The following is a 22,381-nucleotide window of genomic DNA, read 5'->3' as shown; positions in this document are numbered from 1 at the left end:
ACAACAACCGGGATTGTGGCGCAGCTGTCTGAGTGTCAGCTGCATTAAGATCACTTCTGACCAAAAGGTCATGAGTTTGAAGCCAGCCCAGGTCGGAGTGAGCATCCGACCAATTGTGTAGCTTGTTGTTGACCTTTGCAACCCGAAAGACAGTTTATTTATTTATTTATTTGCTTTATTTTTATACCGCATTTTTCAGCCTAATTCGGCGACTCAATGCGGTTTACAGTGCAATTTATTACAATAACAATGAGTTAAAACACAGTATACACAACGGACAACATAAACAACACAACACAACATAGTCATCAACGCCTCAGTAAAATCAGATTCCGTTCTCGTAATCCTTCTACCATTCCTTGTTCATTTATACCGTCTTCATGAGTTCAATTGCCATGTTGACCAAACGCCTGTTCATAGAGCCACGTCTTGACCTTCCTCCGGAACTCCAGCAACGAAGGGGCCTGCCTGATGTCTACGGGTAGGGCATTCCATAGCCGAGGGGCCACCACCGAGAAGGCCCTGTCCCTCGTCCCCGCCAGCCTCGCCTGCGACGCAGGCGGGACCGAGAGCAGGGCCTCCCCGGACGATCTTAACGTCCTCGTCGGTTCATAGGTGGAGATACGTTGCATCTGTCAAGTAGGAAAATTAGGTACCACCTACGTGTGGGGAGGCTAATTTAACTAATTTATGAGGCCATAAAAAAGATTCCAGCAAAGCATGCGGGGAATGCGGAAGTATTTCATCAGTGTTGCAGATGGACGATGAAAGCGACAGCTCCCCTGGCGGCCAGAAAAAGTTAAATAGCCTCTGACTGTCTGTCTATATCTGTTGTGTGTCTTTGGCTTTGAATGTTTGGGACATATGTGTACATTGTGATCCTCCCTGAGTCCCCTGTGGGGTGAGAAGGGCGGAATATAAATACTGTAAATAATAATAATAATAATAATAATAATAATAATAATAATAATCTTTATTTATACCCTGCCACCATCTCCTCAAAGGGGATTTGGGGTGGCTTACATGAGGCCAAGCCCAGTAGGGCATTACAACAAAATAAAACCAAAAACACAAAACAAACATCGCAATAAAGTAAATAAAACATAAGAATACAATTTAAAAAGTAAGTACAAAAATACCATCACAATGAGCGGGCCACATGAACAAGATAAAATGATAAAAACTCAAGATGAGATTGAAATGGAATGAAATATATTTGTGCGGGAGAGAATAAACATACAACATGATCAAGGGTCTGGAGAACAAGCCCTATGAGGAGCGGCTTAAGGAGCTGGGCATGTTTAGCCTGAAGAAGAGAAGGATGAGAGGAGATATGATAGCCATGTATAAATATGTGAGAGGAAGCCACAGGGAGGAGGGAGCAAGCTTGTTTTCTGCTTCCTTGGAGACTAGGACGCGGAACAATGGCTTCAAACTACAAGAGAGGAGATTCCATCTGAACACGAGGAAGAACTTCCTGACTGTGAGAGCCGTTCAGCAGTGGAACTCTCTGCCCCGGAGTGTGGTGGAGGCTCCTTCTTTGGAAGCTTTTAAACAGGGGCTGGATGGCCATCTGTCAGGGGTGATTTGAATGCAATATTCCTGCTTCTTGGCAGAATGGGGTTGGACTGGATGGCCCATGAGGTCTCTTCCAACTCTTTGATTCTATGATTTTATGAACATACAACATATATAGACAGAAACAGAGGCAATTTAACATTCCAGCTTTTTCCCCCCAGCTTCATGAGGCTATGCTTGATTCCGGCCACAGGGGGAGCTGTTGCTTCACCGTCCACTTGTGACACCTTTGATGGAGTACTTCCTAATTCTTACACACGCTGCTGGAAGGTTTTATGGTGTCGTAAATTAGTTAAATTAGCTGTCCCCGCATAAAGCAGTACCTAAATTTCCTACTTGACAGATGCAACTGTCTTTCGGGCTGCATAGGTCAACAGCAAGCTAGACTATTAATGGTTGGGATCTCACTCCGACCCCGGCTGGCTTCGAACTGAAGACATCCTCATTCTGTGGATAGTCTCGATTGGGTAACCACAGTGATATCCTATCACTAGGACATGAAACAATGGCTTCAAACTACAAGAAAGGATATTCCATCTGAACATGAGGAAGAACTTCCTGACTGTGAGAGCCGTTCAGCAGTGGAACTCTCTGCCCCGGAGTGTGGTGGAGGCTCCTTCTTTGGAAGCTTTCAAACAGAGGTTGGATGGCCATCTGTCAGGGGTGATTGAATGCAATATTCCTGCTTCTTGGCAGAATGGGGTTGGACTGGATGGCCCAGGAGGTCTCTTCCAACTCTTTGATTCTATGATCCAATAACAATAATAATAATAATAATAATAATAATAATAATAATAATAATTATTATTATTATTCTATGATTCTATGATTCTATGAACATACAACATATATAGACAGAAACAGAGGCAATTTAACATTCCAGCTTTTTCCCCCCAACTTCATGAGGCTATGCTCGATTCCGGCCACAGGGGGAGCTGTTGCTTCACCGTCCACTTGTGACACCTTTGATGGAGTACTTCCTCATTCTTACACACGCTGCTGGAAGGTTTTATGGTGTCGTGAATTAGTTAAATTAGCCTCCCCTGCATAAAGCAGTACCCAAATTTCCTACTTGACAGATGCAACTGTCTTTCGGGCTGCATAGGTCAACAGCAAGCTAGACTATTAATGGTTGGGATACCACAGTGATATCCTATCACTAGGACATGAAACATGGTGTCGTAAATTAGTTAAATTAGCCTTCCCCGCATAAAGGTTAAGGTAAAGGTAGTCCCCTGACATTAAGTCCAGTCATGTCTGACTCTGGGGTGTGGTGCTCATCTCCATTTCTAAGCCGAAGAGCCGGCGTTGTCCATAGACACTTCTAAGGTCATGTAGCCGGCATGACTGCATGGATCGCCCCACATAAAGCAGTACCTACATTTCCTACTTGACAGATGCAACTGTCTTTCGGGCTGCATAGGTCAACAACAAGCTAGACTATTAATGGTTTGGATCTCACTCCGACCCGGGTTGGCTCCGAACTGAAGACATCCTCATTCTGTGAATAGTCTCGATTGGGTAACCACAGTGATGTCCTATTTTACTTTTGTATCTTGGAAACTATTCCTATTTTATCAGAGTTTCTTTGTATGTCCCTTAGTGACCTAAAACCCTTTCGGATGCGCCTGGCTGAGGCTTTGGTCCTTGCCAAAATCCGCAACGCTTTGGGCTTCTCTCGGTGCCAGAAGCATTTCTGTGGAGCGGCTCCTCTCCCGTCCGAAGTGACGCAGTTCTTCCTCGGCCTGAACATCCCTTTGTACCAAGCCTATGGGATGAGCGAGACCACCGGCCCCCACTGCATGTCCGGACCGTACGTTCACCGACGCGGCAGGTAAATATTGACGTCAGTGTATTGGGATGAGACAACTAAAGGTACTGTTGTAGAGCTAAAAATCAGGGGTCTTTGCCAGGAGGCAGAGACCAATTAGACCAGGGGTCCCCAAACTACGACCCGCAGGCCGTATGCGGCCCACCGAGGGCATTTCTCCGGCCTGCACGGCCTGGCCTAGCCTGGCCATGCCCACCCGGCGCCGCTCCGCTCATCGTGGGAACCCTCTACTCCAGCCCTTATGCTCGTGTGGGAGGGAGAAGGCTTTTGTAGTTTACCTGCCTCCTTGGAGACCAGAGCGGCCGGAGCAGAGGGTTCCTGCGAAGGCCAGAGCGGCGCCGGGTGGGCGTGGCCAGTGGCGCCGGGTGGGCATGGCCAGCGGCACCAGGTGGGTGTGGCCAGGGAACGCTGGCGTCCTCTGGCCACGCCCACCCGGCGCCGCTCCGACCATCGCTGGAACCCTCTGCTCTGGCCGCTCTGGTCTCCAAGGAGGCAGGTAAACTACAACTCCCAAACCAAAGGACACTGCCCATCAAACCCTTCCAGTATTTTCCGTTGGTCATGGGCGAACTGTGTGCCAAGTTTGGTTCAATTCCACCGTTGATGGGGTTCAGAATGCTCTTTGATTGTAGGTGAACTATAAATCCCAGCAACTACAACTCTCAAACGTCAAGATTCTATTTCCCCCCAAACTCCACCAGTGTTCACATTTGGGCATATGGAATATCAGTGCCAAGTTTGGTCCAGATCTATCATTGAGTCCACAGTGATTGATGGAGGCAGGTGAACTACAACTCCAAAACCAAAGGACACTGCTCACCAAACCCTTCCAGTATTTTCTGTTGGTCATGGGCGAACTGTGTGTCAAGTTTGGTTCAATTCCACTGTTGATGGGGTTCAGAATGCTCTTTGATTGTAGGTGAACTATAAATCCCAACAACCACAACTCCCAAATGTCAAGATTCTATTTCCCCCCCCCAAACTCCACCAGTGTTCACATTTGGGCATATTGCGTATTTGTGCCAAGTTTGATCCCGATCCATCATTGTTTGTGTCCACAATGATCTCTGAATGTAGGTGAACTACAACTCCAAAACCAAAGGACACTGCCCACCAAACCCTTCCACTATTTTCAGTTGGTCATGGGAGTTCTGTGTGCCAAGTTTGGTTCAATTCCATCATTGGTGGGGTTCAGAATACTCTTTGATTGTAGGTGAACTATAAATCCCAGCAACTACAACTCCCAAATGACAAAATCATTTTTTTTTTGAGTGAAGGACATACATTGGGTTGTTAGGTGTCTTGTGTCTAAAATTGGCGTCAATTCGTCCAGTGGTTTGCAGAGTGCATAGGAATTCATTCATGTTTTTTTTCAAATTATAATCCGGCCCCCCAACAGTTTGCGGGACTGTGACCCGGCCCTCTGTTCAAAAAGTTTGGGGACCCCTGAATTAGACTCCTCAAAGACTGTCTCGCCTTTTTCCCTGGCGAGACAGAGAAGCATCCCATATTTTCCCCTGATTTCCCAACGAAAGGTCTCACCAAGTTGAAGAGAAGCCATCGAGGTTTTATTTGCGATTCAGCTGAAAAGGATGCCGAGCTGCAATCATTCGCCAGCAGAGCATGAGGAGAATACACCAATACAGTCATATTTATAGTGAATTCAAAGTTGCAGAGTTCAAACTCCCCACCCCGGCTTCCCTGTTGTTCCCCACCATGATTGGGCGATGGGCGAATAGCTGGGAGGTAGCCCTCCCGCCCCCGGTGCCTCTGGACCAATCAGGAAGCTCCAGTGGTCTGTAGGACCCAATGGGGAGACCTCTGTCATCTAGTGGCAACAGCAAATCAGGAGAGAGGGAGGCGGGATGAGAGAGCACAAAGGAATCTGGGAAGGAGTCTTTAAACAAAGGAAATGCCATGTGGCCTGAGACAAAAAAACTCAAACAGGGCCGATCTATTGTGTTCATGAGTGTTGTGAATCAACATGTGTAAAAATATCCAGATCCTTCCTGGCTGTGAGACAGGAGAACAATGATGGCAGCCTGAGGTTAATGCTATCAATGCGAAGTAAACAAAAAGCAGAAGGGAATATTTCCCCTTATCTTACTTGAAGAGTGACAGAAACTTTTGCCAAACAATTCTTTACTCTAGTGGGCCATTTCCGATGCTAGAGACAAGAATCTCCTTCTTTTATCCCTGCAAGTGTGTCTTTGGCGGGAGGTTTCAGTAATCGCTAATGGCTTTTGTTTCTGAAGGCCAGGGGGTTCCCTTACATATTTCTTTGGAGGGAGAAGGGGCAAAGGGTCAGGAATACAAGGAAACATAAAAAAAATAGAAATTATACACAGGGAAATCATATGCAGGTATCTTCCCATCCAGGGCCCCAGAGAGAAATTAATAATACCAATTATAAAAAGCAGATGATATCAGGACACAGCATGAATTCATAAGTTGTCTTGAAGAAATTTCATGGGTAGAGAGCGAGTCCTTGAAGAGAGTGAAGTCCAGGAATGTAGCAGAATTCAAAAAGCCACCGAAGGGAGTCTATCGAGTTCCACTGGTCCAAGGCACAAAGCCCTGCAGCGCTGGGATGGAAGCCGGTCCCATGGTCCTTGGAAAACTACAGCTCTCTCTCGAGAGAGGCAGAGACCCCAAGGTCTAGCCATTCCCAAAGTTTCATGGGGTCCTCATTGTTGTTAGGGTCTTGGCAAATTGACCAAACTTAACCCCTATTGTGCAGTCTGGTACCCTTGTCCTTTGCAGAACTATAAGTTACCATCCCTTGTTAGGGGGAGAGGCATGCTCGACTTCAGTACCTTGAAGTCCAGAGGAAAACCCACCCAGCAAACAAATGTTATTTTCCCCCTTTCCAGCTGTGGCAAAGCTGTCTCGGGTTGCAAAGTGAAGCTCACCAACCAAGACGAAGACGGCAACGGAGAGATTTGCTTTTGGGGCCGGACGGTTTTCATGGGTTATTTGAACATGGAAGACAAAACTCGAGAAGCTTTTGATGAAGATGGTTGGCTTCACTCTGGAGACCTTGGAAAGATCGACCGTGATGGGTTTGTCTACGTCACTGGGAGAATTAAAGGTAAAATGCCTCTATATCCATCTTTATTCTCTCTCTCTCTCAGCATAGAATCCTAGAATCGTAGAGTTGGAAGAGACCTCATGGGCCATCCAGTCCAACTCCCTGCCAAGAAGCAAGAATATTAGGTTTTTGTGGGTTTTTTCGGGCTATAGGGCCATGTTCTAGAGGCATTTCTCCTGACGTTTCGCCTGCATATATGGCAAGCATCCTCAGAGGTAGGAGGATACTTGCCATAGATGCAGGCGAAACCCTTTTTATTGTTTTTAGTGTCCCTGGCAAGCCTGAGCTCATTTAGTGCTTTAGCCTTGCGGACCTTTTCCCTACAGGTGTTGGCTATTTGTTTGAGTTCTTCTTTGGTGATTTCTCCCTTTTTCCACTTCTTGTGCATGTCTCTTTTGTGTCTTAGCACAGTTAGAAGTTCTTTGGACACCCATTCTGGCTTCTTTGCACTTGTCCTATTTTTTCTCTTTGTTGGCACAGTTTGCAATTGTGCCTTGAGTATTTCACTCTTGAGAAATTCCCATCCATCCGTAACTCTCTTATCTTTTAGTATCTGTGTCCACGGAATGCTGCTCAGCGTTTCCTTCATTTTTCTTTTTGTGAGAAGACCGAGGCAATGAAGGCATTAAGTAGTTCTGCCTTTTCCCTACCCCCTGTCAGCAGAAAAGGTCTCTTTCGTTTTCCTTCTGGCTCTTCCCATGCCATTAAATTGCAGACATATTTCTTTAACTTTTTTAAATGTTCAAAGGATACCAAATGTTGGAAAGACCCTTTAGTTCTTTGGTTCAATAGGTGTTATTAGGGGGCATTGTCGCAACTCAGGATAGATTCACCTTGCTCAAGACACCACCACACACCAAGGCTGTAAGTTTTGTAATTTATTGAAGAAAAAGCCAAATCAAAAACACAGAAGTAAAGTTGCAAAAGTTCAATAGCCAAAACAGAGTCTTCAATGCAAAAGCAAAGTTTCCAAGATCCAAAGGCAAACAACATGAAGTATAATCCTTTAGCATTGGTTAAGCAAGAATCCATGGCAGCATGACAAAGTCCCCAAAAAATCAAGATCAAATCCAAAGTCCCAAAGAGCTAGAAGCTTTCTCCAAAAGCCGAGATAATTTCCGAGAAGTTAACAGGGTGTAAGCAACATTGCACTGACAAAGGATAGACTTCAAATGGATCGTTAAATATGCTTCCCCAGCATGAAAGAATTACGTTGACCTCGAACTTCCCATTTGTTGGCACTTCGGCGAATCCTTAATTGCAAATGGCTCTCCCTAATCAAATCTCTACCATCTTCAAGGCGGATACCTCATTATCCTGGGACTGGGCACCTTGGGAACCGAGAGGCACTGAACTCCCAGATGGGGCCGACTCTTCCACCTGCTGCTGTGAAGTTTCACTATCTTTATCTAAAACAACATTCCTTTCTCCGGGGAACAGAAATGCCGTCTCTTCTTCAGAATCAACACTGTCTGCATCAACAACAGGGACTGTTGAGATTAATTTCAACATTCAGCAGCAGATCAGTTGCACAACTTTCCAGTGCTTTCCAGTAGCTTCTTCCTGCACAGTATTTTCAGTCAACTGCTCCCACAAACTGCAGTCACTCTGGAACTCTTTACAGGCACTTGAGCACATGCCCGGCCATTGTCAGTTTTACCATTGTGTTTCCCCCAGTCTAGATGACATTACAAACTTACCACAGCACACAGTTATATCTTAGCAGACAGGTTCTTTTAATCAATTACATAGAGCCTTCAACAAACAGCATCACAGCACAAGGAGAGAGAATACACTGTACATGACTTCCTTATATACAATTCTGTACAATTACACATAGCAATCTCTGATTGGTTCCCAACTCATTAACTTAACTCAGACCCAGGATTACATCATTCACAATCACCTGGACTAGGCCAGAACACATTCCCCAAATGATTCCCTATATACTAGGCCTGGGCGATTTCGTTCGTTAATTTTGTAATTCGTTAAATATTCGTTAATTTTAGCAATTACAAAACGATTACAAAACTTATTTTTAAACCCGGAAGTGTTTTTAAATATCGAAACGGCAGGCGCCAAAAAATTTTGTATTTCCGTCTATTTCGGAAATACGTAAGATGGCCTCTGGCGATGCTTGCTGGGAGCTCTCCTCTCTCTCCTCTCTTAGCCAGTCAGAGGCAGAGCCTGAAAGAGGAGGAGGAGGAGGAGGAGGAGAGGGCGGGGAAGGCGCCGGCGGGCGAGCGAGAGGGCGAGCGGCGAGCAAGAGAGCGAGCGGCGAGCGAGAGGGCAAGCGGCGAGCGAGAGGGCGAGCGGCGAGTGAGAGGGCGAGCGGCGAGCGAGAGGGCGAGCGAGAGGGCGAGCGGCGAGCGAGAGGCCGAGCGAGAGGGCGAGCGACCCTCAGCGGGAAGGCGGCCCGTCCCTCCTTCCTCACCTTTGCGGTGGGTGTGCTTCATTCTCCCAATTCCTTAGCGGAGGGCTGTGCTTCGTTCTCCCAATTCCTTAGCGGAGGGCTGGGCTAGATGGCCTTTGGGGAGCCCTTCTCCCAATTTCGCATTGCTTCGGAGGAGCCGGGCCCGACTCGGCGGCAGCGCTTGAGGGCCCGCCAGAGTGAGTGCCTGCCTTCCCTCCTTAATAATAATTTCTCCTCCCTATTCTACTAAATTAATAATTAAATTAAAAAAATATTGAAAAAATATTGGAAAAAAAGGGCGCCATCTTTACAAAATGTTTTGTAAATATTAACGAAATTTCGTAAATACCGAACTTTTTTAAGGGAAAATTTTGTAATTATTTTAAATATCGAAACAAAAAAAAACCCCAAATACAAATCGATTTTAGAAACAAATTTTTGCGTTGTTACCCAGGTCTACTATATACAGTTAATGCATGACTCAGCATTTCGAATAGAAGCCTATTAGCAGTGCATGACTCAGCTATATTACATTACAATACATTGTAAAACCTGACAGGGACATGTTTAGAAATCTGTAACCCATCCTCCTCCTCGTCATGAGGAAACTCAGGCTCAAAGTGAGCCACAACAGGCACACCTTTTGTGGCAGCGCAGGAATATGAGACATATGTCAGAAATATTAAAAATTAACTAGGTGTTTTCAATTACAAAAATGTGAGTCAAGCTTGAAAGGGTTAAATGGATGCATTGACTGCAGTTCAATACAAGCAGGTAAGCCTGTAGCTTAGGAACCCTCAGTCTAGGAGAGGTCTCTGTGGGAGAAGGGCCTCAGTGTGTTTGTAGGCCTCAGTATGAGAAGGCCTCAGTGTTAGTTCACCTCAGTGTGAGAAAAGCCTCAGTCTGAGTAGGCCTGGTGTGAGAAACTTCGGTGAGAGAAGCCCCAAGTTGAAGGCCATCATGTGTGAAACTCCAGTGTGAAGGCTGCTGTGTTAAATGGATGCAATGACTTGACAAAAGGTGTACTTCAATATAAGCAGGTGTGCCTGTAGCTTAGTAGCCCTCAGTCTATGAGAGATCTCTGTGGGAGAAGGGCCTCTGTGTTCGTAGGCCTCAGTAGGAGAAGGCCTCAGTGTTAGTTCACCTCAGTGGGAGAAAGGCCTCAGTGTGAGAAAAGCCTCGTCTTGGGCAAAAGATCAGTGGTTCAAATCCGGGGAGCAGGGTGAGCTCCTGCTGTTAGCCCCAGCTTAGGAGTTCAAAAACATGCAAATGTGAGTAGATCAATAGGTACTGCTCCGGCGAGAAGGTAGCGGCGCTCCATGTAGTCATGCCGGCCACATGACCTTGGAGGTGTCTACGGACAACACCAGCTCTTTGGCTTAGAAATGGAGAAGAGCACCAACCCCCAGGGTCAGACACAACTGGACTTAATGCCAAGGGGAAGCCTTTACTTTGTATATTTGTGTATATATGTGTATGTGCGTATATATGTGGTTTGGCACATAGGTTGCAATGTATTTTTGGGTTTTTAAGCCTCTTCTGTTATGTTTTTCAGTGTTTTTATGAGTGATGGTCACTTATTGGTCTGATAGGTGTGTTGTGTCCAAATTTGGTGTCAAGCCTATGTTTTTTGTCTTGTTGGCCTTGACATTCCATCTCTGCTGTTGCCACCTAGTGTTTCTGTAAATTGTCCTGCTCTGCCCTCTCTTGCTGATTTTATGAAAGGCACACCAGTGGCACATCCCAAGAATGCCAAAGTCATGGCTCACTTAGTGTTGCCAGGTTTCCAAAACAGCAACAAGGGGCAGTCGTGAGTCTGCTCTTGACAGTGAAGAAGCAACTACAAAGTCGTTCCAAATGGGAGTATTGATTTTCAGTGAACTCAGCCATGTGTTTTTCTACACAATTACCATATTATTCACTAATTACGTTATGTACACATTGTCAGAAATATTGAATGTTAACTAGGTACTTTTAATTACAAAAATGTGAGTAAAGCACTGGAAGGGTTAAATGTATGCAATGACTCAGCAAAACCTGCAGTTCAATATAAGTAGGTGTGCCTGTAGCTTTGTATGTGTCAGTTGAGGTCAGCTGTGACCAGCAGTGCTGCAGAATTTGAAAAGGCACGAATGGAGGGTGAAAGAGAGAAATGTGCAAAGAGGAAGGCGCATCAAGCCAACCCCGACCAAGACCGCCTTCCACCTGGAAACCAATGCCCTCATTGCGGGAGAAAATGCAGGTCAAGAATAGGGCTCCACGGTCACCTACGGACCCACCAGAATACTGATCCTGGAAGACTATCCTACTCGACCAACGAGGAACTGCCTAAGTAAAGTAAGTAATGTGTCAGTGTTAGTTGCTCTCACTATGAAGAGGCTTCAGTTTGAGAGAGACCTCAGTCTAAGAGAGGCCTCTGTGTGAAGTAAACCTCAGTGTGTTAGTAGGCCTCAGTGTTAGTAGGCCTCAGTATGAGAAGGTCTGGTGTGAGAAACTTCGGTGAGCACAGAAAGAGTTAAATGGATGCAATGACTGAGCAAAAGCTGCCCTTCAATATAAGCAGGTATGCCTGTAGCTTAGTATGTGTCAGTGTTAGTTGCTCTCAGTATGAAGAAGCTTCAGTTTGAGAGAGACCTCAGTCTAAGAGAGGCCTCTGTGTGAAGTAAACTTCAGTGTTAGTAGGCCTCAGTATGAGAAGGTCTGGTGTGAGAAACTTCGGTGAGCACAGAAAGAGTTAAATGGATGCAATGACTGAGCAAAAGCTGCCCTTCAATATAAGCAGGTATGCCTGTAGCTTAGTATGTGTCAGTGTTAGTTGCTCTCAGTATGAAGAAGCTTCAGTTTGAGAGAGACCTCAGTCTAAGAGAGGCCTCTGTGTGAAGTAAACTTCAGTGTTAGTAGGCCTCAGTATGAGAAGGTCTGGTGTGAGAAACTTCGGTGAGCACAGAAAGAGTTAAATGGATGCAACAACTCAGCAAAAGCTGTACTTCAATATAAGCAGGTGTGCTGCAGCTTAGCATGTGTCAGTGTTACTTTCTCTCAGTATGAAGAGGCTTCAGTTTAAGAGAGACCTCAGTCTAAGAGAGGCCTCAGTGTGAGGTAAACCTCAGTGTGTTAGTAGGCCTCAGTGTGAGAAGTTCTGGTGTGAGAAACTTCAGTGAGCTCAGAAAGAGTTAAATGGATGCAATGACTCAGCAAAAGCTGCACTTTAATATAAGCAAGTATGCCTGTAGCTTAGTAGCCCTCAGTCTGGGAGAGGTCTCTGTGGGAGAAAGGCCTCTGTGTTTGTAGGCCTCAGTGGTAGTTCCTCTCAGTGGGAGAAAGGCCTCAGTGTGAGAAAAGTCTTGGTCTGAGTAGTCCTGATGAGAGAAGCTTTGGTGAGAGAAGCCCCAGGTTGAAAGCAATCGTGTGTGAAACTCCAGTGTGAAGGCTGCTGTGTTAAATGGATGTAATGACTTGGCAAAAGGTACACTTTAGTATAAGCAGGTGTGCCTGTAGCTTAGTGGCCCTCAGTGTGTGAGAGGTCTCTGTGGGAGAAGGGCCTCAGTGTGTAAGTAGGTCTCCCTATGAGAAGCCTCAGTGGGAGAAAAGCCTCAGTGTTAGTAGGCCTGGTATTGAGAAGCTTCGATGAGAGAAGCCCCAGGTTGAAGGCCATCGTGTGTGAAGGCTGCTGTGTGAAATGGATGCAATGACTCGTCAAAAGCAAAAGCAGCACTTCAATATAAGTGGTGTATCTGTAGCTTAGTAGTCCTTAGTTTATGAGAGGTCTCTTTGGGAGAAGGGCCTCAGTGTGTAAGTAGGCTTCAGTATGAGAAGTCCTCAGTGTTAGTTCACCTCAGTGAGAGAAAGGCCTCAGTGTGAGAAGGTCTGGTGTGAGAAACTTCAGTGAGCACAGAAAGGGTTAAATGGATGCAATGACTCAGCATTAGCTGCACTTCAATATAACAGGTATATAGCTTATAGCCCTCACTCTGTGAGATGTCTCTGTGGGAGAAGGGCCTCAATGTGTAAGTATGCCTCAGTATGAGAAGGCCTCAGTGTTAGTTCACATCAGTGGGAGAAAGGCCTCAGTGTGAGAAGGTCTGGTGTGAGAAACTTCGGTGAGTACAGAAAGGGTTAAATGGATGCAATGACTCAGCATTAGCTGCACTTCAATATAACAGGTATATATAGCTTGTAGCCCTCAGTCTGTGAGATGTCTCTGTGGGAGAAGGGCCTCAATGTGTAAGTAGGCCTCAGTATGAGAAGGCCTCAGTGTTAGTTCACATCAGTGGGAGAAAGGCCTCAGTGTGAGAAGGTCTGGTGTGAGAAACTTCGGTGAGTACAGAAAGGGTTAAATGGATGCAATAACTCAGCATTAGCTGCACTTCAATATAAGCAGGTATGCCAGTAGCTTGTAGCCCTCAGTCTATGAGAGGTCTCTGTGGGAGAAGGGCCTCAGTGTGTAAGTAGGCTTCAGTATGAGAAGGCCTCAGTGTTAGTTCACCTCAGTGGAAAAGAGGCCTCAGTGAGAGGTAGGCCTCAGTGTGAGAAGGCCTGGTGTGAAAAGCTTTGGTGAGAGAAGCCCCAGGTTGAAGACCTCGTGTGTGAAGCTCCAGTGTGAAAGCTGCTGTGTGTAAAAAGCTACTATGTGAAGCTTCTGTGTAAGTTCGGTGTGAGTGGAAGCTCAGTGAGAGTGAAGCTGCTTATTTGCATGAGAAAGAAGCCCAGTGTGGAAGCAAAGAAGGAAGTATAAAGAACTTTATTTGTGTTATGGAAACCTTGTTCTTGTAAATAGTGCAACCATATTATTTTGCTACAAGGAAAAGCCTTCTAAGAAAGACATAACATAGCAACAACAACAACAACAACAACAACATTGATCTGTGTGTTTTATGCAGTCCAAGCTTTTCATCTCTGAATAGATTTTTTGCACAAATTTTTAAAATGCTCTTTCTCGTATTCGACTCAACCACTTTGCATTTTCTATTTCTCAGAGATCATCATTACAGCCGGGGGTGAAAACATTCCCCCCATCCCCATTGAAGATGCCGTCAAGAAGGAACTGCCGATTATTAGCAACGCCATGTTAGTTGGAGAACAGAAGAAATTCTTGTCCATGCTGCTGACTTTAAAGGTAAGGGAGGCGAGCAGAACGAAAACATCCTGAGTGCATCTAGACTGTGGATTCAATACATTTGGAGACCACTTGAACTGCCGTTATGGAATCCTGGGAGTTGTAGTTTGGTAAGGCAGAGAAGGCAAAAACCCTTGTGAAACTACAGAACCCATGAGGCCTTAGCATTGAGACATGGCAGTTCAAGTGGCATTAATTCGACAACTCAATCCTCAGAGGTTGTGAAGTCTGTTGGAAACTAGGCAAGGATGCTTGCCATAGATACAGGTGAAACGTCAGGAGAGAATGCTTCTAGAACATGGCCATACAGACCGAAAAACCTACAACAACCTATTGATGGATTTCCTAGAAAAGGGGACCATGATCCCTGGGGCAGAGTAGGCTTCACTGCTGCGGACATTACTGGAGGCCATCCAAATCAAAAGACAATGTGGCATGCTCCCCAAAAGACAATGTGGCATGCTCCACCAGTCCACAACTCACCTGTTGCCCAAATGGAAAAAGCATGCTCCTCTGGCCTTGACATTCTACCGCATCGCCCTGATTCACCCAACCTCGCACCATTGGACTTCCACCTCTTTCCAACGAGGAAGTTATGCCAGTTTCCAATCTCCCCTTTTTGGGCAAAGTCCTGGAATGTGTGGTGGCTTCACAACTCCAGGTATTCTTGGAAGACACGGATTATCTGGATTCGGCACAGTCTGGCTTTAGGCCGGGACATGGAACTGAAAGAGTCTTGGTCGCCTTAGTGGATGATCTATGCCGGGAGCTAGACAGGGGGAGTGTGTCCCTGTTAGTTCTGCTGGACCTCTCAGCGGCCTTCGATACCGTCGACCACGGTATTCTTCTGGGACACCATGCGGGCCTTGGAGGCTGCAGTGGCTCCAGTCCTTCCTAGAGGGTCGATCTCAGAAGGTGTTGCTGGGGGACGCCTGTTCTGCCCCACAACCATTGTCTTGTGGGGTTCCACAGGGATCAATATTGTCTCCCATGTTGTTTAATATTTACATGAAGCTGCTGGGGGAGATCATCCGGAGTTTCGGGGTACGGTGTCATCTGTACGCGGATGATGTCCAACTCTGTCACTCCTTCCCACCTTCTTCTAAAGAGGCTGTTCAGTCCTGAACCGGTGCTTGGCCGCTGTAATGGTCTGGATGAGGGCAAACAAATTGAAATTGAATCCGGACAAGACAGAGGTACTCCGGGTCAGTCGTAAGGCCGAACAGGACACAGGGTTACAGCCTGTGTTGGATGGGGTCACACTCCCCCTGAAGACGCAGGTTCGCAGCTTGGGTGTGATCTTGGACTCGTCGCTGAGCCTGAAACCCCAGGTTTCAGCGGTGACCAGGGGAGCATTCACACAGTTAAAACTTGTGTGCCAGTTGCGCCCGTACCTTGGGAAGTCTGACTTGGCCACAGTAGTCCACGCTCTGGTTACATCCCGTATAGTAACCAGTATACTACGACTCCCAAATGACAAAATCAAAATTTTTTGAGTGAAAGACATACATTGGGTTGTTAGGTGTCTTGTGTCCAAATTTGGTGTCAATTCACCCAGTGGTTTTTGAGTTATGTTAATCCCACAAACAAGCATTACATTTTTATTTATATAGACTAGCTGTACCCGCCACGCGTTGCTGTGGCCAAACTTCCCTCCCTCTTTCTTTCCTTCCTTCCCTCTTTCCTTTCTTTCCTCTATTTCTTTCCCTTCCTATTTCTCTTCTTTCTTCCATCTCTACCTGTTACTTTCCCCCATCGTTTGCTCTTTGGTTGCATCCTTCCTTCCTTCCTTCCTTCCTTCCTTCCTTCCTTCCTTCCTTCCTTCCCTCCCTCCCTCCCTCCCTCCCTGTCTTTTGTTCCTTCTCTCCTCCTTTCCCTCTCTTTTTCTTTCACTTTTTTATTTCATTCTCTCCTTCCTTGCTTCTCTATCTTTCTTTCTTTTCTTCTTTCCCTCCCTCCTTGTCTCCTTCCTTCCCCTTTCCCTCCTTCATTCCTTCTCTCTTTCCTTCTTGGCTGTCCCATTTAATTTGTATTATATAGTAATAATATATATATATACATATTATATAGTAATCTATATAACAATGTATAAAATATTGTATTTATATCTTACATAGACAGAAGGAAAGGAAGAAGGAAGGAATGAGGGAAAGAAGGGAAGGAAAAGAAAGAAGGAGGGATAGGTAGGAAGGAAGTAAGGAAGGAAAGGAAGGAGAAGGAAGGAGGGAAAGGAAGGAGGGGTGAAGAAAGGAGGGAGGGAAGGAAATGAAGAAAGGGAAAGAAGGAGGAAAGGAAGGGAGGGAGGAAGGAAAAGAAGGAAAGGAAGAAGAAAGGAGGAACGGGAAGGAAGGGAAGGAGGGAAAGAAGGAAAGGAAGGAGAAGGAAGGAGGGAGGGACAGGAAGGGAGGAAGAGGGAAGGAAAGGAAGGGGAAGGAAGGAAAAAAAGGAAAGAAAGGGAGGGAGGAAAGAAGGGAAGGGAGTCCTTTCAGGTGGAGCGTGGCAGAGGCAGCTACCTCCTGTGTGTGTGTGTGTGTGTTAAATGTGTGCTTGTGTTGCTGGAGACAGGCAAGTATGTCAGACAGAAAGGAAAGAGTTAAAAAAGAAAGAAGGGTCTACAGAAAGTCTGTCCCCCACCCGCCGGCCTCTTCCAACAGGCAGGGGCGGCTTGTCCATTACGCAAAGTAAGCGGTCGCAGAACACTTTTTTTTGCCAGGGACGCAGAGGCACCTCTGTAAATGCCCCTCAATTGCCACTTGAGGAGCGCCCCCTCAGCTCACAACAGCCCTAGCAGTCCGGGGGGAGCCTCGGCTTTCTTGCCTCGCTGCCGGGTGATCCTCTTCCCAAAGGGGCCGGGCCCTTGAGCCTCGCCTAGCCCCTCTCGTTCCTGCTCTACCCAGCCACCGGGTGCGCGAGCAGAGCCGGCACTCAATCGTTCTCCGCATTCTATCCCTTCCCCATGACCGGCTCCCTTTCCCGATCCTCCGGCGCTCCACCCGCCTCCTCTCCTCTCCCCAATCCACGGGTGGGCCAAGGGGTGGAGCCGCCGCGCCTGGCCCGCTTTGGGTCTAGAGGCGTGTCTGAAGACCCTACGTGCACACCAAAAGTCTCTTCTCCTGACTTTCTCTTCAGCCGTTGGGACCAAGAGAGAGAGAGCCCCTCCGGCTGGAGGTATCTCCCACCTCTGCTCCCTCCTTTGTTTTTGTGCCTACCTTCAGGAAAGGTGGGCATCTCCACCTCTGTCTCTGTCTCTCTCTCTCTCTCTTGGTCCCAATGGCTGAGGAGAAAGTCAGGAGAAGAGGTGACTTTTGGTGCACACACCGGGGTCTTCAGGCACGCCTCCAGACCCAAAGCGGGCCAGGCAAGGAAGCAAGTGCAGCAAGTGTAGTTACTGGGATGTATAGTTCACCTACAATCAAAGAGCATTCTGAACACCAATCATGGAATTGAACCAAATATGGCACACAGAACTCCCACGACGAACAGAAAATATATATCAATGATTGGTTGGGGGGGGGGCACCAAAATACTGTTTGCTTACCGTTGAAAATTACCTAGGGCCGCCTCTGCCAACAGGGAAAGGTGGAGGAGGAGGAGACTGCCCTCCTGGCAGAGCAGGGAAAGAGAAGGGGCTCCATGCGGCAAGCCTCCACCTCCTCTCCCATGGTGCCCACTCTCTCTTGTGTGTGTGTGTGTGTGTGTGTGTGTGTGTGTGTGGGGCCATGCACGCGCGCCTGGCTCATCAAGCTTTCATGGCCGGCTGTTTCCCCGTGAGGAGGAGGGGGCGTGGCCATGGGTCTCTTTGTAGATAAGCAGTTTCTCCTTTGTGGACATATAGTTCAGAAGTCCTTTCTACTTTTTGTTTTCGTGGTTTTTTTGAGTGGAGAACATACATTGGGTTGTTAGGTGTCCTGTGTCCAAATTTGGTGTCAATTCCCCCAGTGGTTTTTGAGTTCTGTGAATCCCACAAACGAACATTACATTTTTATTTATATAGATTGTAATCCACCCTGAGTCCCCTGCGGGTGGGTGGAATATAAATGCCATAAATAAAATAAGTATGTGTCCCAAGGTGGCACCCATGGGGAGAAGGACTCAGAACTGGGACAAGTTTCACTGCTCTCAGTCTACAGGAAGTGGGTCTGGGGAAATCTTTCACGAACGCCCCTTGTACGTCTGTACGTCTAATGCCATTCTTTGTGTAAAACTTTTGATATACCCTCTCACACTGAAAATTGCAATTGTTTAAAACGTATTCATGACACTCTACTTTGCCAACCTGGGTTTAAACTTTTCCCTTCCTTCCAGTGTGCAATAGATCTCGAAACCTCGGACCCTACAGATGCTTTGACCCAGGAGGCAAGGGATTTTTGCCAGAAAGTTGGAAGCCAAGCGACTACGGTGTCCGAAATCGTAAGGATGAGGGACCAGGCTGTTTATGCGGCCATCCAAGATGGCATCAACCGAGTCAATTCACGTGCAGCTGCCAACGTTCAGCGCATTCAGAAATGGGCCGTCTTAGAAAAAGATTTCTCCATTTCCGGAGGAGAATTTGGTAAGTATTGTCGAAGACTTTCATGGCTGGAATCACTGGGTTGTTGTAGATTTTTTTGGGCTATATGACGTTTTTCTAGAGGCATTCTCTCCTGACGTTTCGCCTGCATCTATGGCAAGCATCCTCTGAGGTTTGATGGGCATTGACTGGAAGGTTTTGATGGGCATTGACCTTGAGGAAATTTAGATACTGCTTATGCAGGGAGGCAAATTTAACTGATTTACAAGGCCATAAAAACCACCAGGAAGCATACAAAGAATGAGAAAGTACTTCGTCAGTGTCACTTAACTCCAGAGAGCACTGTGGAATCAAATAATGATGGACCTGGACCAAACTTGGCACAAATCCCCAATATGGCCCAATGTAAATGCTAGTAGAGTTTGGGGGAAATAGACCTTAACATTTGGGAGTTGTAGTTGCTGGGATTTATAGTTCACCTACAATCAAAAACATTCTGAATTCCACCAATGATGGAATTGAACCAAACTTGGCATACAGAACTCCATTACAAATAGAAAATACTGAAAGTATTTGATGGGTATTGAGTTTTGGAGTTGTAGTTCACCTACATCCAGAGAGCACTGTGGACTCAAACAATGATAGATCTGGACCAAACTTGGCACAAATCATCAATATGCCCAAATGTGAATACTGGTAGAGTATGGGGAAAATAGACGTTGACATTTGGGAGTTGTAGTTACTGGGATTTATAGTTCACCTACAATGAAAGAGCATTCTGAACCTCACCAATGGGAGAATTGGGCCAAACTTCCCACAGAGAACCCCCATGACCAACAGAAAATATTGTATTTACTTATAGTCTTTGGCGACCCCTCTGAACCCCCCCTCCCCCCAGATGTCCTGACCTCCAGGTTGAGAAACGTTTCTCTAGAAGAGCAGGGCTGGGAAAAGTAGGTTTCTTGCAAAAATCTTGGGTGTCTTCTTTAATTTTATTCCTTTGCCATGAGAACCCACTAAATACGAATCCTCTTCTCTCGTAGGTCCGACAATGAAGCTCAAGCGGCAAGCGGTTGCTGAGAAATACAAAGATGCAATAGATTCTTTTTACAGGGATTAAACATCAACATGGCAGGATGAGCAGATGAAGCCAATAGTTTTAATTGACGCCTTCTTTATTTTTGTGTTGTCGAAGGCTCTCATAGCCAGAATCACTGGGTTGCTTTGAGTTTTCCGGGCTGTATAGCCATGTTCCAGAAGCATTCTCTCCTGACGTTTCATCCACATCTATGGCAGGCATCTTCAGAAGTTGTGAGGTCTGTTGGAAACTAGGAAAATTGGGTATGATGTCCAGTAGGCATGTGCAATCCATGGTTCTAAATGGTTCTGAAGTACTTACAAAATTAAAGTTCTGGTGGTGAAAACTAGGGGGCGCTGGTGCTTTGCTTCTACAGTGCTGCTAAAGTTCTGGTGGTGAAAATTTCAGAACTCTAACAAAACCTTCAAAATTTCATTATTATTTCATTATTGATGATTTTTTTTATGACAGAACCAATTAGGAACTGCCATTTATAATGCAATTTTAGGGGTCCTGGTGCTTTGCTTTTACAGTGTTGCTAAAGATCTGGTGGTGAAAATTTCAGAACTCTAACAAAACTTTCAAAATTTCATTATAAATGGCAGTTCCTAATTGGTTCTGGCATAAAAATTGCCAATAATGAAAGATTAATGAAATTTTGAAGGTTTTGTTAGAGTTCTGAAATTTTCACCACCAGAACTTTAGCAACACTGTAGAAGCAAAGCACCAGCGCCCCCTAGTTTTCACCACCAGAACTTTAGTTTTGTAAGTACTTTAGAACCATGGATTGCCCATGCCTATTAATATCTAACATTCCGGTGGTGAAAACTAGGGGGCGCTGGTGCTTTGCTTCTACAGTGCTGCTAAAGTTCTGGTGGTGAAAATTTCAGAACTCTAACAAAACCTTCAAAATTTCATTATAAATAGCAGTTCCTAATTGGTTCTGTCATAAAAATTGCCAATAATGAAAGATTAATGAAATTTTGAAAGTTTTGTTAGAGTTCTGAAATTTTCACCACCAGAACTTTAGCAACACTGTAGAAGCAAAGCACCAGCGCCCCCTAGTTTTCACCACCAGAACTTTAGTTTTGTAAGTACTTTAGAACCATGGACTGCCAATGCCTATTAATATCTAACATTCCAGTGGTGAAAACTAGGGGGCGCTGGTGCTTTGCTTCTACAGTGTTGCTAAAGTTCTGGTGGTGAAAATTTCAGAACTCTAACAAAACCTTCAAAATTTCATTATAAATAGCAGTTCCTGATTGGTTCTGTCATAAAAATTGCTAATAATGAAATATTAATGAAATTTCGAAAGTTTTGTTAGAGTTCTGAAATTTTCACCACCATTTAGAACCATAGATTGCCCATGCCTATTATATATCTGTGGAATGATGTCCAGGGTGGGAGAAAGAACTCTGTCTGTTGGAGGCAGGTGGGAATGTTTGGCTTCTACAGTGCTGCTAAAGTTCTGGTGGTGAAAATTTCAGAACTCTAACAAAACTTTCAAAATTTCATTATTATTTCATTATTGGTGACTTTTATGAGAGAACCTATTAGGAACTGCCATTTGTAATGAAATTTTGAAAGTTGTGTTAGAGTTCTGAAATTTTCACCACCAGAACTTTAGCAACACTGTAGAAGCAAAGCCCCAGCGCCCCCTAGCTTTCACCACAAGAACTTTAGTTTTGTAAGTACTTTAGAACCATGGATTGCACATGCCTAATGTCCAGGGTGGGAGAAAGAACTCTTGTCTGTTGGAGGCAGGTGTGAATGTTGCAATTGGCCTGCTTCATTAGCGTTGAATAGCCTTGCAGCTGCAAAGCCTGGCTGCTTCTCTATCTATCTAATCTATCTAATCTATCTATCTATCTATCTATCTATCTATCTATGGAAAGATGTCCAGAGTTGGAATAAAGAATTCTTGTCTGTTTGAGGCAAGTGTGAATGTTGCAATTGGCCTGCTTGATTAGCGTTGAATAGCCTTGCAGCTGCAAAGCCTGGCTGCTATCTATCTATTTGTGGAAATATGTCCAGGGTGGGAGAAAGAACTCTTTGTCTGTTGGAGGCAGGTGTGAATGTTGTAATTGGCCTGCTTCATTAGCGAATAGCCTTGCAGCTGCAAAGCCTGGCTGCTATCTATCTATCTATCTATCTATCTCCCACCATGGACATCTTTCCATAGATAGATAGATAGATAGATAGATAGATAGATAGATAGATAGATGTCCAGGGTGAGAGAAAGAACTCTTGTCTGTTTGTGGCAGGTATGAATGTTGCAATTGGCCTGCTTGGTTAGCATGGAATAGCCTTGCAGCTTCAAAGCCTGGCTGCTTCCTGTCTGGGGGAATCCTTTGTTGGAAGGTGTTGATTGTTTCCTGTCTGGAATTCCCCTGTTTTCTGAGTGTTTTTCTTTATTTGCTGTCCTGATTTTAGGTTTTTTAAAATACTGGTAGCCAGATTGTTTATTTATTACTATATTTATATCCTGCCATTCTCAACCCCAAAGGGGACTCAAGGCGACGTACAACATAGGCAATAATTCAATGCCTTAGAAAACAATATACAAGTAAAAGAAACATTAAAATTAAAATCAAGAAGAGAAAAGGGGGAGATGGGCAGGAAAGGTGTATAAAAGGAAGTGGTGGTGGGAAAAAGTCAATAGTGTCTTTCTTCGCTGCAGAGATACAAGCAATATATCAATTTCAAAGCGAAACGGCTTGTGAGTGGTTATTTAATATTGCTATATAGATCCTACAGTCTGACA

At 45.5% G+C, this 22,381-nt stretch overlaps 1 protein-coding gene across 1 annotated transcript in view; it reads left to right on the top strand.

Annotated features, from left to right (window-relative positions):
* Positions 1–21,457, top strand: part of ACSBG1 (acyl-CoA synthetase bubblegum family member 1) — a 63,130-nt gene extending 41,673 nt beyond the window's left edge. The window contains exons 10-14 of the mRNA XM_067471255.1: positions 3,182–3,412; positions 6,283–6,500; positions 13,890–14,029; positions 18,335–18,581; positions 19,583–21,457. Coding sequence (XP_067327356.1) covers positions 3,182–3,412; positions 6,283–6,500; positions 13,890–14,029; positions 18,335–18,581; positions 19,583–19,659 — 913 coding nt within the window. The 3' untranslated portion in view covers positions 19,660–21,457. The remainder of the gene's footprint in view (positions 1–3,181; positions 3,413–6,282; positions 6,501–13,889; positions 14,030–18,334; positions 18,582–19,582) is intronic.
* Positions 21,458–22,381: the final 924 nt, after the last annotated feature.

Source organism: Anolis sagrei, chromosome 9 (genome assembly GCF_037176765.1).
Source record: "Anolis sagrei isolate rAnoSag1 chromosome 9, rAnoSag1.mat, whole genome shotgun sequence".
NCBI lineage: Eukaryota > Metazoa > Chordata > Lepidosauria > Squamata > Dactyloidae > Anolis > Anolis sagrei.
The sequence above is the reverse complement of the archived record's forward strand: the minus strand, read 5'-3'. Positions and strand labels throughout refer to the sequence as shown.